This window comes from Spea bombifrons, chromosome 4, assembly GCF_027358695.1.
Source record: "Spea bombifrons isolate aSpeBom1 chromosome 4, aSpeBom1.2.pri, whole genome shotgun sequence".
NCBI lineage: Eukaryota > Metazoa > Chordata > Amphibia > Anura > Pelobatidae > Spea > Spea bombifrons.
The window spans coordinates 75,974,022-75,991,185 of record NC_071090.1 but is presented as its reverse complement, the minus strand read 5'-3'; the positions used below and the strand labels follow the sequence as shown (position 1 = coordinate 75,991,185).

Sequence of the window (17,164 nt, the reverse complement as noted above, 5' to 3'; positions counted from 1 at the left end):
ATTAGTGGAAATCTGTTTTTTTATAATTTTGAGTAGTAGCATGCTTGAGATTAAGCTAAATGAGGAGAGTAACAGTATCACATGATCTACAAAAGGAGGCACCTAGAAAAGTATTTGGAAAGTGCAGTTTGGTCCCTAGTCAACTTTGAAATGAGTCATTATTACATCTTATTGACTAGGATTTTAAATCAAATCCTGATCATTTAACACATGACTATTCCTGTAGGGGACATATTTTATTTCAGTAGAAAATGATGTTAGCAGATTGTAAGGTATAGGGTGAGGATTCAAGAAAACATTTCAAAACGCTGTGTTTACAAAACATAGTGGCTAATACATGGAATAGCTTTCAAGTAGAGACATATAGAGTGGAGATGGCCACAAATGGCAGGAATAGGCCTACTGAAGTCTTGGCCAGAAAATAAAGTTGAGGGTTAATCAGGTATTCTTCATAGACTGTGAAAGGTCAGACAAAGTTGACCAAGTAGTTCTCATCTCCATTCAAGTTCTATTTCCTTTTTTCTAAGTTGTATGGTCTGTATTTTTTTATTTTATGAATAATTTTAATACTACTTTAATACTATAATACTTTCAGAAAAATGATTTTATCCTCTGACAGAGGTTCCAACATATAACTTCTGAATTTCAGTTTTTCATATATATCAAATATATATATATATATATATATATATATATATATAGCATACTGTATATTGTGATGCTACTTCATCAATCATGTGACATTTCTTTTCTGCATACCTGGGAACTTCTGGGCTCAGGCTACCCGGAGCCTTCCCTTGCAGGACACGGCCAGGACTGGCGGTCTCCTGACGTCAGTGGGACTTGCCGTTGATGTCAGGGGCGTTCCTGATTACATCAGTGGGAGTTCCCACTGATGTCGGGGGCAATCCCGATGACAATGGAGGCGTTCCCGCTGACGGCAGCGGGAAACACCCCCATTTAAAGGTAAAATGGGAGGGGAGTGTCAAGACCAAGCTCCCGCGACCAGGAGGATTTGGCTCAAACCTGGAGAGTTCCCATGTATGCTTCTCTGTCATGGTTTCCTGTTACATTGTTTTTAAATACACTACTGGCTCAGATATTTTATTTATGTAACTATACACCCATGCTATCAGTGCCTGAGAATGCCAAATATCAAATGGATTAAACATTCATTATATGTTTTTCTGTGTGTTGCAATTTTACTGTGTTTCTGATTGTTGTCTTTTTTGTCAAATGTATAAGGCATATCTGGGAGAAAGAGTGGCATATCGGTGGTATAAGGCATATCTGGGGGGCAGAGTGTCATATAAGGGAGTATAAGGCATATCTGGGGCAGAGTGGCATATAGGAAGTATAAGGCATTTCTGGGGGCAGAGTGCAATTATAAGGGCGTATAGGGCATATCTGGGGGCAGAGTGGCAAGCCTGGAGGCAGATGTGCATAATTGAGGGGGCAGGTTGGCAAATAAAAGGAAATAAAAATGCATTTTTCTAGATCATAGTTTTTATTAAATAAAATATTATTGGGCATTATCTTAGAAACTTTGGTTAAAACTCTTTGTTCCAATTAATGCATATCAAATTATGACTTTTTAAAATGTTATATTGTGGTCCAGACTGGCCACAGGACACACTGATGGAATATTCACTTCACGCTTTCTCTCTATTACAATGTTAAGAACAGCTCATAATAGGCTAATAGGAGGTACTGACATATTTTATTCAGAATAAGAATCCAACATTTTAAGGATATAGCTGAGTCTGTACTGTAAGAACTAGTTCTGCCACCACAGCAGAGAAAAGGCACAATCCACCTAAATAAATTTAAATTAAAAAAACATTAAACATATGTCACCTCTTTTAATTTTAGGATTTAATGATGTTCCATGCAAGATTTATCTCCTTGGGTATATGTTACGATTATTGTGTCAGTGTTTTGTGGTCAAAGGGTATTCAGTGACATTGATGTATATAACACAGAGTAGTTTAATATGCATATGTGTTTCATAGTACTGTGGAAATTAAAATGTGTCTGAATAAATTGAATAAAGTAAAGAGTTTTCTATTTTGCTGTAACTTTTTTAAAATGAATTGCATATTTAAGACCCTACACATACAGGGGTAGTAATTGAGTATGTATTCAAATATAAAGTAATGTGGACACACAGGCTCTGATAAATATAAAATTATAATAAAACACGTTACACTGAATTTTCAGCCATGCTGCAAAATCATTTTTTTCTTCTCCGTTCTGAAATTTCTGACAGTCAATCATTGGCATATGTCCTGGCATTGATTGGCAGCTTAAGTAGCGAATCAGGGGCAGGAAAGTGCTCCTATTTATATCGATGGGAAGACTTTACACATGTGCACCGGGGTCTAAGCACCAGGCCCTGCAAGCACCAGAGTGATGGTGATTACATTATGTGCAGGGAGATGCATTTGGCCAAATTCATCTCCTGTAGGATATTTAACTGGGGATGGGGAAAGGGGTACATTTATTTGGGGGCATTCTGCAGAACCCCCTTATGCATTTACAAAATGGACCACACGCAAATGTAAAGGGACCACCAGTCTTATACACTCTACAGAGCTGTGGAATATGATGGCGCTATAAAAAACAATACATATTAATAATAATAAGATTATAGAATCAAACCTATTGTTTCCCTGTATTTAGCATGCATAGAGTTTGCCCTCATGTTTTTTTCAACTAACAACTCAAAATCTCAAGCAAGTCTATGTCTCCTACCTTCTCATACATAACTTTATGGTTTTGTTGTATCTGAGATCTGCATTTTCAAAGTGCTCTCTTCAGTATACATATCCGTATTATATTTAATGACATTCAGTTTTGTGTGAACATACAGGTCTGCCAACAGTCCAAAATTGTCTGCCCTTGTCTCCATAAAAATATGATTCTATAGTCTAATGCTTAATCCAACTAATATGGAATCCTACTTTATGAATGAACACATGTACAAACAGGTAAGATGAGCCATCCAGACAAGTTGGGTGATGGCCGTTTTTGTTATCCTACAGTATACATCGCATGCTATTGATTTATTCTTTTCCTTGAAAAAAATTATAGCAACAAATATGTAGACAGTTTATTGGTTCCTAGAGATACGCAATATTATATAATAGCTAACATTTATGTTTCAGCTTTCTGTTTTCATATTTCAATAAGCAAGTCTCCACCCTTCAAAAATGTTTATTATTTAATTCCTATGATCAGAGTCAAGACCATCCTGACATCTATCTCTTCATACTGTACCTATCACTGTGTATTATCTAAACGAATACCAGTATGGTTTTAGTTCACTGATAGCATATGAGCATTTCATATCAATAGATTTAAAGATAGTTATCATGAATAACTGTTATTCTAAATGGGGAGAGGGCAGTACAGTGTTTTTCATCAGAATGGAAAGATCAAAAATCTAATCAAAATAGCATTTGTATATAATTGTAGTCAATCTGACAGCCTAATATTTATGTATCTAAAAAGCAGAAATCTATTTTTTAGAGCTGTAAAGTAGACAGATACAGCAAAGAAAAATTGTGAAGAGTGTAAAACAAAGAGCCATAGTCCTACAGTTCTGTCAGGCTCCACAGAACCATTAACCTTATCCTCTTACCTGGGTTGGACTAAAGATAGGTATTACTGTTAACCATTAGTGTAAAGACATCATATACTGTAAAACTCTTAAGAAACATTCTGATAATGGACCTTTGCTTTCACGAAAGTTACAAATTGTCTGGTGTGTTGCTTCAATGAGGACTTATTCACCAGCTGATTCAGGTTTTTTTCATGTTATAATTATAATTCACAACTAAACTTCTTCCTAAGGCAACACAGCACAGATATTGATGCATTTACTACAGTGCGACTGCTCATGATTATTGTCTTCTCAAGTCTATGTAGTGTATGACATTTTATCCTGGGTGCTCACTTAAGTCAACAGGAACAAAGGACTATGGTATATTTGTAAGTTGTAGTGTACTCTGGTCAAGTCTGACTATGCCTAGGCTGGCAGGTCCAGAGGGGCAATTAGGTTCCCCTGTGTGCCACTGCTCCATAGACCATAGATCAGCTTTCTTCCTTGGAACAGGTTAATTTACAAGATAGAAGTCTATGCCTAGTTGGCCAAATCGCTATAGCAACCTTACCCAGTGCAAGTAGACTTACAATGGTTTAGACAGCTCACACTGTGTGGGGATCATGAGACACATCTGTAACTGGGTAACAAAATATAGTTCTCAGATTTGCAAGGAACACAAACCCAGTGGTCTGTGGGGACAGTTAGACATGAATCCAATATACTCTTTTATTTATTATGTTCTAAAGCCATCTATTGGACAGTGATGACCAATCCAGAAGAGTGACACTGGAACAATTCTATATTGTTAAAATGCAGTCTAAGGTATGATGATCCTGTTAATTACACATTGGTAAAATACCACTAAAATTAACAAAAACAAAAATAAAAAGTTGTACTTTTGTGATATGTATGACATTTTTTGCTTTAGTCTTTGAAAACCCATTCTAGGATTTGAGTTCAATATCATATCATACTTCCTCTAACATATCTGGTAATCAATGGACATCTTAACTGCCTGAATAATTATCTTTGTTAAACTATTGTGACAAAACAGCTTTTAACTAAGCCAAGGCAAATGAATGCTAAACCTTTGTGAATAACATTTTCCTTTTTTTATAAGAATGCCCTGCCATGAAAGTCTTGGTTTTAATAGTTGGTTCTTTTTGCCATTATTTTTAATGTGTTCATCGATGATGTTCAGAGGGGCAGGTGAAACACTATGTGAGTGTAGGTGCACAAGGCCAAGTACACAACCTGTGGTTTCAAGAGGATGCATCCCAGGCATTTCCAGTACATATTTAAAATTACATAAAAGTTAAATTAAACATTAAAGTTATAATTAAAGTTCATTTCATGGTGAGATTTAAAAATTTAAGGATGGAACATGGTATGTATTCAAAGACACGGTCAGTAAGGCACTACTGTAGGTCAGGCAGATGTTGAGATCAGGCACATCAGCTGGTATGGGCAAATAGAATTGGACACCACAGAATTAATGGATTCCAACCTACCACAGTGTACACACATACCGAATACTGTTGAGCGTTAGGGGAAGAACTAAGCTGCCATTCATACAAACTTAAAATGGACTCATAAGGTACAGAATAGAAAAAATAAATTCATTTGTAAAAGTAAAATTAAAAAAAATCTATATGCTTCCTCAAAATTGATTTGTTTGATTTGAAAGGGGATACCTTCCGGGCACATGACATTACTTAGAATAGAATCTGCTAAGGAAATATTCTACATTAAATATGGTAAACATTGTATCGTTTTAGCATGAGTGTTTGTGTTAGTATGCATGTGCGGGTGTTAGTGTATGGTGTTAGAGAGTCAGGGTCAGGGAGAGTCAGGATGAGCCTAGAGTTCATGGCACCTGGAAATTCTTGTAGCCTGCTACAAGATCCTGCAATCATTACCTCTTCGCCAGCTGATATGGCCTAGATAGCATAGATACCCCTCTAAGTAACTTTCAAGAGTTAGTGTATAATCACATGTACCACTCACAGGTAAATTATCAGACTGCTGTTCCAACTAATCACACTGTGCAAAGGATGTGACCTATCATGCTACTGTTAGTGCTGACTTTGATATATAAATACCACTAAAACAACAAAAGAACATACACTATAAATAGTTTCTGATTGCTTTTCTGGTCTTGCGTGAAAAGGTTTTCCCTTAACATTTGGGGCTTTTGACTCCTGTACCGCACTTAACATCCTTGTATATGCTTGAACTTTTTTTTAGAAACAGTCATGGATTGTGCATAAAATCTTATCACTATAAATCAAACTGTTCCCAATAATCTGATTGGCACAGTTCTGATGTAGTTCCCGATATAATAAAGACTAGATATAATAATGGAAAGAAATGCAAAGATATAAATAGATGGCAGTGGGTAGATATTTTATACTCAAGACTCACTGCTGTAAAGCATGGCAGTCAGGTAAGTGTTATAACATAAAAATATAAATGCCTTATTAAAATGCAATTGGATATAAAAAATTATTGCACATGGTTTTGCTACAATATTAACTTATGGTTTTTGTTTTATTTTTTATTTATATATTCTCTCTTTTAGGATGCACCAAGTGAAATGTCTGTTGCTGCTCTCAGCAATTGCAATCTGTGTTTCAGCCTCACATTTCCTTGATGCAGAGTGGAATGTATGGACATCAAAATATGGTAAGATTATTTAAACCAATAATACAAAAAATATAGTTGTTGTTTTTTTAAGCACACAGGATAACAATACTAGTATTCTCACAACTGGAAGCAAGATTGTGATGGTTAACTTGTATTACTTGTTTGTTCTTCAAGAGTTAAGAATAACAAATTGCAGCTAAATGCAAAAAAAAATGTTTTACATATCATGGGAGATGTACTAGAGTTTGAATACATAATTCAATACAGACTCTTTAGAATGACAGAAAGTGGATCATATATTGTCTTTGAAAATACAACACTGTAAGTTTAATTAAAAATGAATAAATAGGGAAAATTACTAATGGCAAGCCAACTTCACTTGAGGGCATTTTACTCACTTTTTTTTATTTATTTTTTTCCATCAGCTACATAAAACTGATTTTTTTAGCATTTATTTTTTATTTTGTTTCTAGATATTGAATTTTCAGGTCAGGGTTTTGAAAGAGCCAAACCTGCCTCAAAATCCATGCAGCCAGAGGAATATTGAGCAAATGAACCATCTGTAGTTGTCATACTGTTAATATTCTTCACATTGGTTACTGATTAGATTTTTATTGAACATTTAATTGTTACAGGGAGACAATACAAAGATTTAGAAGAAGAGCAATTTAGAAGAACAGCCTGGGAGGCCAATTGGGAAAGGGTTCAGAAACACAATCAGCTTGCTGACCAAGGTCTCTCCAAATACTGGATGGCTGTGAACCACTTTGCAGATATGGTAAGTTTACAGGTTTTTAGGAAGACTTTACAGTTATATACCCTTATTCACTGTGTTGGTTTCATTTGCAAAAAGTGTACAAAATCAACAATACATCTTTCAACTCTATAATGCATCATATATAGTACTGTGAGAATATTACACAGCAAGTCTTTTTTCTACCGTATATAACTTGTATCATGTTTGATCTCTGTGACCAAGAGTATACTGTGTCCAAAAGACAAGAGACCAAGCCTCCAGAGGGCCCTAGGCAACTCAGTCTGCCCCTTGATGTTTATAAAAAAACCCCAAGAATTTTATATATATACACACACAGTTTTGCCCGTGATATCCTGTTTATACAACTAGATCAGGTGTGTGATTACAGAATTGTAGTGATGGATAACACTTTTACAAAGCTATTAAAATTACTAAAATATATTGTCTCACATTATCTAGAAGAATTATGTAATTATACATAAATAGCATAGTTGTATACTGCTTCAAACAAAGTTGGTTTTCAGAGAGCTTTTGAAAGTCGCGTACAAAGGAGCAAGTCTGAGGGAATGAGAAGTGATACAGCCCAGATGAAATCCTGAATGCATGAGTGAGAAGAGGGAATGATGGTAGGAGGGAGATGCAGGTTGTTAGAGTAACAAAGAGGTTAGAGATGTATTTGGATAGGAGGGTAGAGATATAGGGGGTGCAGAGTTGTTTTGGCTCTGTAGGTCAGGTTCAGGAGTTTAAATTTGATTCTGGAGGGTAATGTGAGCCAATAGAGCAGCAGATGAATAACAGTGACAGAGAACGATTAATCTAGCAGCAGTGTTGAGGATGGATTGGAGCGGTGAAAGGCTGGAGAGGGGGAGTCCACTTAGTAGGGAGTTGCAATAATCCAGATGAGATCTAACAAGGGGTGGATTAGTATTTTGGTTATTTCTTGTGTGAGGAATGGCCAAATTCAGGAGATGTTTTTCAGGTGAAGGCGGCAGAATTTGGTTAGGGACTGCTAGTAAGGGATGAAGGAGAGAGCAGTGTCTAGTGTGACACCAAGGCACTGAACTTGGTTTGTTGGTTAGATGGTGGAGTTATCAAGAATGATAGACATGTCAGGAGTTGTGGATGGAGGAAATGGTGGGATAACCGTAACTTCAGCCTTTGGTTGATTGTTGATAGGTATTTGACTTATTGACTTTGGTGATATGAGCTTTTAGTGCTAAATATTTGTTATATTCCTATATAATGTACAGTCCATTCCTACATTTATACTGGTAAGGTCAAGAAATGATAATTGGTGACTTCTTTAAAAAAATAGGTTACAGGATGTTTATGCTTCTAACTCCTCTTATTTAAAGAGTTTTATCATTTCAGACAAATGAAGAACTGAGGTCCAAGAGCTGCCTTATTTACTCAGGAGAATTTTCGAAGCCGAGTAATATTCCACAAAAAAGTCTCAATGCAAAAAATCCTAATATTCCAGAAGAGGTTGACTGGAGGAAATCAAATTGTATTACTCCTGTTAAAAACCAAGGAAACTGTGGATCGTGCTGGGCATTCGCAGCGGTAACAAAATAGATACATTTATCTTTTTATTGTTAGTTCTACTGCCATTAAGTATGGTTGCTTGCAGGGCTGGATTAGCTCATTAAGATCCCTGGAACATTTCCCAGTAAGCTGGCTGCCCTGGGGTCAGTTGGGTAGCCTTCAGCATTAATGTCTGGTAGAGATCTATGGCTGGCCATGGGGGTCGCATAACAAAATATGACCCCTCCAGTGTGCAGCAGCAGAATCCTTAGATACATGAAGAGGGAGAAAGTGAGCAGACACTGTGTTAGGGAGAGTGGGAATGTGTATGTGCGAGCAAAACAACACTTGCTGCAGAATCAGTATATAAAATAGATGGCAATTTCATAAGACTACTTTGTATGTGTCTTGTTAGACACCAGAAAGAGCCCTAAAATATGCTTACTGCTAGAGTGATAAGTATATTTAATAGAAATTCATGCAAGTTAGTTGGGATATGATGATGTCAGGCATTTACTAACGGCGATTGTGCACATATAATGTATATGATGCACAACAGTGCTGCTTTGTATTCCCAGTCTAGCCCTGATAATCATACACTTGTACTTTGCTTTCGCTGATTTTGTGTTACTCTTGTATTTTGCTTTCACTCATAGGATTTTGTGTTACTCTTAATTTTGCTTTCACTGATAGGATTTTGTGTTACTCCTGTACTTTGCTTTCACTGATAGGATTTTGTGTTACTCTTGTATTTTGCGTTCGCTGATAGGATTTTGTATTACTCTCGTATTTTGCTTTCACTGATAGGATTTTGTGCATATTAATACCCTAGCTGCTTTTTGTTTTCTTTTTCTATTGGCCACCTATTATTTATTTTATATTGTCCTGATTAGCTAAGCAATAACATGTTTCCCGGGTAGAATAAAAAGTTGTGTTATTCCTGTTTTGTTCATGAATTAAAATCTAAGTGTTAAGATAATCTTTACTTTATCAAAGTTAAGGCAGAAACATTTAGATTGGAACACACATATAAATATAACGTAAATATGTGTACTTTAAAGATTGGTGTAGTGGAATCCCGTTTATGTCTAAAGAATGGAAACCTTGTCCAGTTGAGTGAGCAACAACTAGTGGACTGTGACACCAGTGACAGTGGCTGCTGTGGTGGTATGCCATTATTAGCACTACAATATGTGACAGAAAAAGGTGTAATGAAGAGCCAAGATTACGAATACACACAGAAGGTAAGTCTCATAAATAATTTTGTAGACATATTTTAGCTTCTACCATACCCATACTGTCCCTTTATCTTGCCACACCGTCCAACACAGGTGCCCTGATTTGGACATAAACAAAAACAGGATAAACCTCGCACAAGGATGACCAACAAACCTAATAAAAAAGTGTGAACGTACTTGGGTATAAAAATATATACCTTAAGGCAGATCCAAAAAATAATAAAAAATGATCTGCAAAACAAAATATAAGATGATTTCTTTGTATTGTGCCCTGATTTGGACACCTGAAATGTTAGCATGTATACTTTTTTTTCATTCATTGTAAAATCAGCCTATTGTTCTCATTTACAATTGTAATTATTTGTACCACCATTAGTTTATTCTAGTGCTCTTGCCACTTGTTCAGTAACATAATTGTCCCAAAAAGTTTTATGTATGCTAGACCTTGATCTAAATGTGACAATGGATTTAGGATTTTACTCTCAGTCAGCAAAATTATTCTGTATCCATCTAGCCTTTTATGTATCTGTGTGATTACAAAATAGCCCTCTTTTTCTCCTATATCTTTACATCTTAACATATTTTAATGGTAATGTCAATTTGCAAATTGTCAGCTTCAATGTAATCATTCAGTTTGACTCTCCTCTCGTACTTGTGGAAACATAGGTAATATCCCTATGGTATAATTGTGGAAACATAGGTAATATCCCTATGGTGTAATTAACTTTGGGAAGGTATGTTACCTTATTATATCTTGTATTCTGTGTTCCTCTCTTGTTTTCCCACAGCTACGGTTCTCATCTTGCCTCTTCTTATTCTTCGATGTTCTTTCTTCTTCTTTTGTCTTTCTTCATCCACATTTCCCCGTTATCCAGGTACTTCCACAAAAATGCAGAGCCTCCGCCCACTCTCACACAATTGGAGGAAGGGGAGAGGCTGTCTTTGCGGGGTGCACCATGGCTCTGCCCTTTTGCAGAAGTACTCTAAGAGGATAATTTGTGAAGAAAGATTCTGGCCCTTTTGTGGAAGTACCTCAATAATGGAGATGAAACCAGAGATAAGAAGATGAAGAAAGAAGACAGATGAACAAGAAGAGGCAAGAGAAGAAGCACAGCTGCTGGAAAAAAGACTGGGACATGGAAGTGGTTTGCAGAGAAGGTAGGGAGACATTGAATGGGAGAGTGTGAAAGAGCATGAGTGAGCATTAAAGAGTGAGAGTGAGAGAGCATGAGTGCGGTTGAGTGACAAGCCCCTGGGCTTAGATGGCTGTGCATTGGTGCCACAGATCTGAGGTCTGAATAAAAGACTACCTTGATTATAACACAATGTTGTTTTTCAGATTAATTTTTACTGAAAAAACGTATTTTATAATTATGCAAATAAGGTAATTGTGATGCAAAAGGGGCACCTAACATTATTGTGGGGTCCATGTAGAGAACTTTTTAAGAATAGCTTTTCTGTAGAGAGGGAAATAAATACATATTTGGTGGGTAGATACTAAATACTGGTCCTCAGGATGGGATGTGTAACCAAAGCTGCAAATTTATAGTATGAGGAAAGGGAAAATTGATAGCATTATCCACGGCAATCAGTGCCATCTTTAGGAATAAAGGATCCTGGGCAAGCCTCCCTAGTGGGACCCTCCAGCCAAGTCATACCCACTACTCATGTTTTCTGCTGCCATATCTGGAAAATATTTCAAACATCAAACCACAGCTGTTGAGGGCATCCAATGGACAGCTGCTGTGGACCCCTAAATTGAGCTTGATCCGAAGGTAACGGACTACAATATGTGGCAAAAATCACAAGGTTATTTTTCATATAAGACATGTAGTTTTTATTATAGATACACCGATCAGCCAAAACATTATGACCACCTGCCTAATATTGTGTAGGTCCTCCATTTTGAGGACAAAACAGCCCTGACCCGTCAAGGCATGGACTCCACTAGACCTCTGAACGTTAGCAGCAGATCTTTTAAGTCCTGTAAGTTGCGAGGTGAGGCCTCCAGGGATGTATCCTGGTGCCATGTGTTCTCCAGGTAAGCGACGCACACACACATGGCCATCTACATGATGTAAACGTGATTCATCAGGCCAGGCCGCCTTCTTCCATTGCTCCTTTGTCCAGTTCTTATACTCATGTGCTCAATGTAGGAGCTATCTACAGTGGACAGGGGTCAGCATGGGCACCCTGAGAAGTCTGTGGCTACGCAGCCCAATACACAACAAACTCTGATGCACTGTGCATCCTGACACCACTCTATCAGAACCAGCATTTACCTTTTCAGCAATTTGAGCTACAGTAGCTTGTCTGTTGTATTTGACTACTTTGGCCAGCCTTCCTCCCTCACGTGCAGTTGCACCGCTTTTCCTTCCTTGGACTTTTGACCACTTTTGACCACTGTAGACTGGGAACACCCCAGAAGAGATGCACTCTTTGAGATGCTCTGACCCAGTCGTCTAGCCATCACAATTTGGCCGCTTGCCCATTTTTCCTGCTTGTAACACATCAACTTTGGAAACAAAATGTCCACTTGCTGCCTAATATATCCCACCCACTGACAGGTGCCATGATAACAAGATTATCAGTGTTATTCACTTCATCTGTCAGTGGTCATAATGTTATGGCTGATCAGTGTACTTTCAGATCAAACTGGAATTTAATAATCATTTGTAATTGTAATTATTTTAATTATTTTCTGGAACAGAAATTTACCTGCTTATACAAACCTGATGAAGCAATTACACTGAATGTAACAAAATACTATGGTGTGCCTGGAGAAGATAACATAGCAAGTTCTGTGGCATCTGAAGGACCAATTATAGTTGGATTTGGAGTGGACACTGAGTTTTTTTTTTACGTGAAGGGTAATTTATCTTCTCCTGCAATATTGATACTTATCAGTGCTTTTTTAGAAAATGATTTGTATGTGAAATAGGTGATCTATTTGTCTACTTCCCCAACAGTAGGTAGGCAGTAGGAAACATCAAAGAAAGCAGATTGAAACAGGATACTAGACAATTTGATGGGATTCCAAACCGCAAACCGGACTAGGCATACTACATCAACTAAGGGCCCACACATTCCTCATGTTATATATTTTGCACTTTTCTTATAAACAAGTTTGTATAATTATTATCATATAACTTGGTATATATATATATATATATATATATATATATATATATATATTCTTTTGTCCCAGCTCTTAATAGTCTCAGCAGGAGTTCTCTTTATTTACAATAGTAGATGTTTCAATGTTACTGTGCATTAACAGGGCTGTCAGACTCCAGCTGCAGTGTTTAATGATTTTATTAACAGATCTTCTTAAAACATACTGTATAAACTTCAACTCCAACTTATACTCAGTGTCTCATCCACTTAACTACATCCTGGTTAACTGCAGTGCAACACATATTAAACTTCCCCCCTGGAACCAAACCCTCTCTTTGGTTCCATACATATTGATACAGTTGATACTTCATATTAATGGGTTAAAAGTCACATTTGCCATAAAATTATAAATAGATAAAATTAACTCAATTACAAAATGATTGTATATATGCATTTATTTATTTTTTACTAGTACTGAATCTGGAAATATCAAAAGCTTTGAAGCATATGCTCTGAAAATGTGGGCAATAACTTTTTGAGTGCAATTCATATTCGTTATATTTTGGTAATAACAGGGGTTTATGACGGCAGCTGTGCTCCTTATCCAAATCATGCCATTATTATTGTGGGTTATGGAACAGAATATGATAAGAACAATGAGGACAATAATGAAGATTACTGGTTAATAAAAAACAGGTATGTTGCTGACCTACTGTATATCCATACCTGGGAACACTCAGGCTTTTTGAAGGGGTGGATTCTCAGGGTTATAAAACCTGGAACTGACTCATTTCGATTCTACCCCTCATATGTTAATATATGACTCCCAACTGGTGCTTTGCTATCCTTCAATAATAACAAACCAAGGTTTCCATTAGGACTGGTTTTAGTTCAATTAACACATTTGACGATTCACTATATAGAATCTTTATTATGAGCTATTAAAGGGCAAATATTTCAAGAGTCTCAGGATCAGCTCATTTAAAAAGTTCCCATGTATGCCTATATCAGATCACAATATGGTTATATATATACTGAATACTGTTGGAATACATTATGCGCGGTTCTAGGAGATTGCTTAGTTTCATTTGCATACAATTGGGTTGTACCGGTATATGGTATTTTTCTAGATTTTTTTTCACGCAAAACAACCTCCTTTTTTTATTAAAACATTTTTTGTCTTCCTGTAATTTGAACAAATGCCATTTTGTTTTTTTGATATAAGTATAATGAATTCAAATGAAACAAATGTAAGTGAGAGTGAGGCAAGGCTAATAGCTTGCCCTATAGTAAGTCCCCACTTTCAATGTCTCATCAATCACCCCAGTGGTTTACGTCTGGAATGGCCTTTTGTATGGGATCAGTCTTATATATTGTAGATAACTTTCTCTGGCACAATGGCACAAGTACATTAAAAACAATTGAGACACTCCTGAATGAGGCTTTTCCATATCACAGTTATCACACAATGCCATTTTGCATATTTTTAAACATGTTTTACAATTTATAAACATAAGTATAGTAGGTGCCTAAAAGTAGTAAAGGGATTACATGATCAATCCATTGGTTCTTCAGCACCACCAGCAGATTCCAACTGTCTACGAATATTTGTAGAAACAGTTATGCATTTCTATCTGCCATTGCTTTCGTTGGGACCTTTCCACATTGTGAGGTGCAAGACATCAGACCCTACTCCAGGTGACAATCTTAACTTTTTTTCTTATTTCCTTATTTTTTCTTCTTCTTACAGCTGGGGCGAACAATGGGCAGATGAGGGCTATGGAAAAATAAAACGCAATGTTAACAAGTGCAGTATTGCGGACATGGCTGCCACAATTGATCTTCAATAATTGTCTGATGTCAAGTTTCTGCTGGATAAACCGCTTTTTATACAAATATCTGATCCTTACAAATATATTTTTTCTCTTTTTATTGAATAAATTGTCAAATGCTTTAAATTGTTACTTCATAAAATGTGCTAATAAAATAACAAGACAAATAATAATTTATGTCTCTATTCAGGAAAGTATGCTGCATTATACCAGTTGGGGATATATGTAATTACAATGTTTTTGTCACGACTGCCATGACCCAACAGCGCACACCGCAAGAGTTCTTAGACCTGATACACCTAGCAAGAGGTTGAACCCCAAGTTGAGAGGACAGGGACTTTGATGATCCCAACAGTGTGGAGACTCAGGTATAGGCAGGTATAAATAGGCACTGAGTAAAGGTAGCAAACCACTACAGGAGTAGCCAGGTACATGTATAGATAATGCTGCAGATGCCTAGACAGGTACCACAGGATGCAAGGCCAGGAATGCTGGAGAGGTTGGTAGCCAGTAATGGGTTTGGTATACTAAACAGGTAATCAGACAAAGCCAGAACACAAGAGTGGCTAGTCAGGCAGGGGGCGTAACTAGAAACCTCAGGGCCCTGGTGTGAGAATCTGTTAAGGGCCCCCCCTACCCCCAACCCCCAACCCATCTATCCCTTTCTCAGGATCTACCCTCTCCCTCCCTACCCCCCTTCTCACGATCTACCCACTCCCTCCCTACCCCCCCTTCTCAAGACCTACCCACTCCCTCCCTACCCCCCCTTCTCACGATCTACCCACTCCCTCCCTACCCCCCCTTCTTACGATCTACCCACTCCCTCCCTACTCCCTTCTCACGATCTACCCACTCCCTCCCCCCTCCCTTCTCATGATCTACCCACTCCCTCCCTACCCCCTCCCTTCTCATGATCTACCCACTCCCTCCCTACCCCCCCTTCTCACGATCTACCCACTCCCTCCCTACCCCCCCTTTCTCACAATCTACCCACTCCCTCCCTACCCCCCTTCTCACGATCTACCCACTCCCTCCCTACCCCCCTTCTCAAGATCTACCCACTCCCTCCCTACCCCCCCTTTGTAGGTCACTTACCGCGGCCGCAGCCGCCGCCGCCGCCGCCTGCCTCAGCGCTGCCCAGAGTGCTGTGTTGGGAGCGTGAGGCGTTTGTCTCGGGTGCCGGCGCTTCACTGCTGAGCGCCGGCATATGACGTCATATGCCGGCGCTCAGCGTGAAGCGCCGCCACCCGAGACAAACACCTCACGCTCCCAACACTGCACTCTGGGCAGCGCTGAGGCAGGCGGCGGCGGCGGGGGCGGCGACGGCGGCAGCAGCGGCGGGGAGCGGAGGCATCCTGGATTTCTGTCAGTCAGGGGGGCCCAAGAGTTGCCGAGCGGTCGTCTTCAGCAACCGCTCGGCACCCCTTGGGCCCCCCTGACTGGCAGAACTTCAGGGCCCGGTCGCAGTCGCGACCCCTGCGACCCCGGTAGTTCCGCCACTGTAGTCAGGTAAAGTACATGTGAGCAATCTGTAGTCAGACAAGCCTGGGGTCAAAATAGAACTTCAGGAACCAATACACCAAAAACATACAGCAGCACCATACTAGGGTGCCTCTACATAGCAGTACTAGATTTTAAAATCCGGCGGCTAGCCTGTCCCGCCCCTTGCATGGTGCAGGCATGCTGGCTTCCTGACAGGACCTCATTGCAGAGAGCACAAGTTTGCTTGCTAATAGCGGGTCTCAGCAGCATGACTTTACCTCTCACCCAGGGCTGGCCAAAACTCCCCAGGTTTGTCAGGAAACTTGGAATTAAAGCAGAGCAAGGGCATGTATATCACTCAAGGATACCCACAATCTTTCGTCTGGCCCATATCCCTTCCAATGTACAAGGTACTGGGTAGTATTCGGTACCCTTTTGGAATCCTAAATGGCCTGTACCTCATATTCTAGATAAGAATCCACCTTCACAGGTTTAGGAAGGGGAGTAGGGGCTTAAGCAATGAAAGACACAAGGTATACAAAGAGAGGGAGGAAAAAGTAATTCATACCCCACAGGATTTATTCGACAAAGGAATTGGGAGGGACCAATGTAACCAGAAACAGGAAGGAAAATTTTGGGTGGATAGCCACACTTTGTCACCCCTGGATTGATTAAGCCTTAGCATTTAAAGGGTGTTAATCCTACCCATAAGTCAGACTGCTGCGTAGTAAGCATGTAAGTGCGAAACCCATCAAGCGTGAAGTCTGTCCCTGCAGAAGCTTTGTTGTCATTATTGCTGTCCAAGGATGCGAATAAAGTTGGATTGCTGTACTAATTTCCATTCCTCGCGGATGCGCACCTGCATGAATTGCGGTACTCTGATACTGGACTTGAAGTGAGTCCTGAGGTGTTGTGGCACCCGGAGAAACGTTATATAGACGTCTGGGGTGGCTGGAGCATG

General features: G+C 38.8%; 1 protein-coding gene across 1 annotated transcript; it reads left to right on the top strand.

Moving 5' to 3' along the window:
- Window positions 1–5,989: 5,989 nt before the first annotated feature.
- On the top strand, window positions 5,990–14,864 carry LOC128492263 (uncharacterized). Its single transcript, XM_053464757.1, has 8 exons — window positions 5,990–6,053; window positions 6,189–6,292; window positions 6,889–7,031; window positions 8,382–8,573; window positions 9,596–9,778; window positions 12,483–12,642; window positions 13,465–13,585; window positions 14,640–14,864. Exons 1-8 carry the CDS (start codon window positions 6,043–6,045, stop codon window positions 14,737–14,739), a joined length of 1,014 nt encoding a protein of 337 aa, XP_053320732.1. The 5' UTR covers window positions 5,990–6,042; the 3' UTR covers window positions 14,740–14,864.
- Window positions 14,865–17,164: the final 2,300 nt, after the last annotated feature.

Bases quoted from the DNA above. Each gene is read 5' to 3' on its own strand.
- LOC128492263 (XM_053464757.1), top strand. The intron at 12,643-13,464 runs GTAATTTATCTT...TGGTAATAACAG, and splicing joins GTTTTTTTTTTACGTGAAGG to GGGTTTATGACGGCAGCTGT. The intron at 13,586-14,639 runs GTATGTTGCTGA...TTCTTCTTACAG, and splicing joins TACTGGTTAATAAAAAACAG to CTGGGGCGAACAATGGGCAG.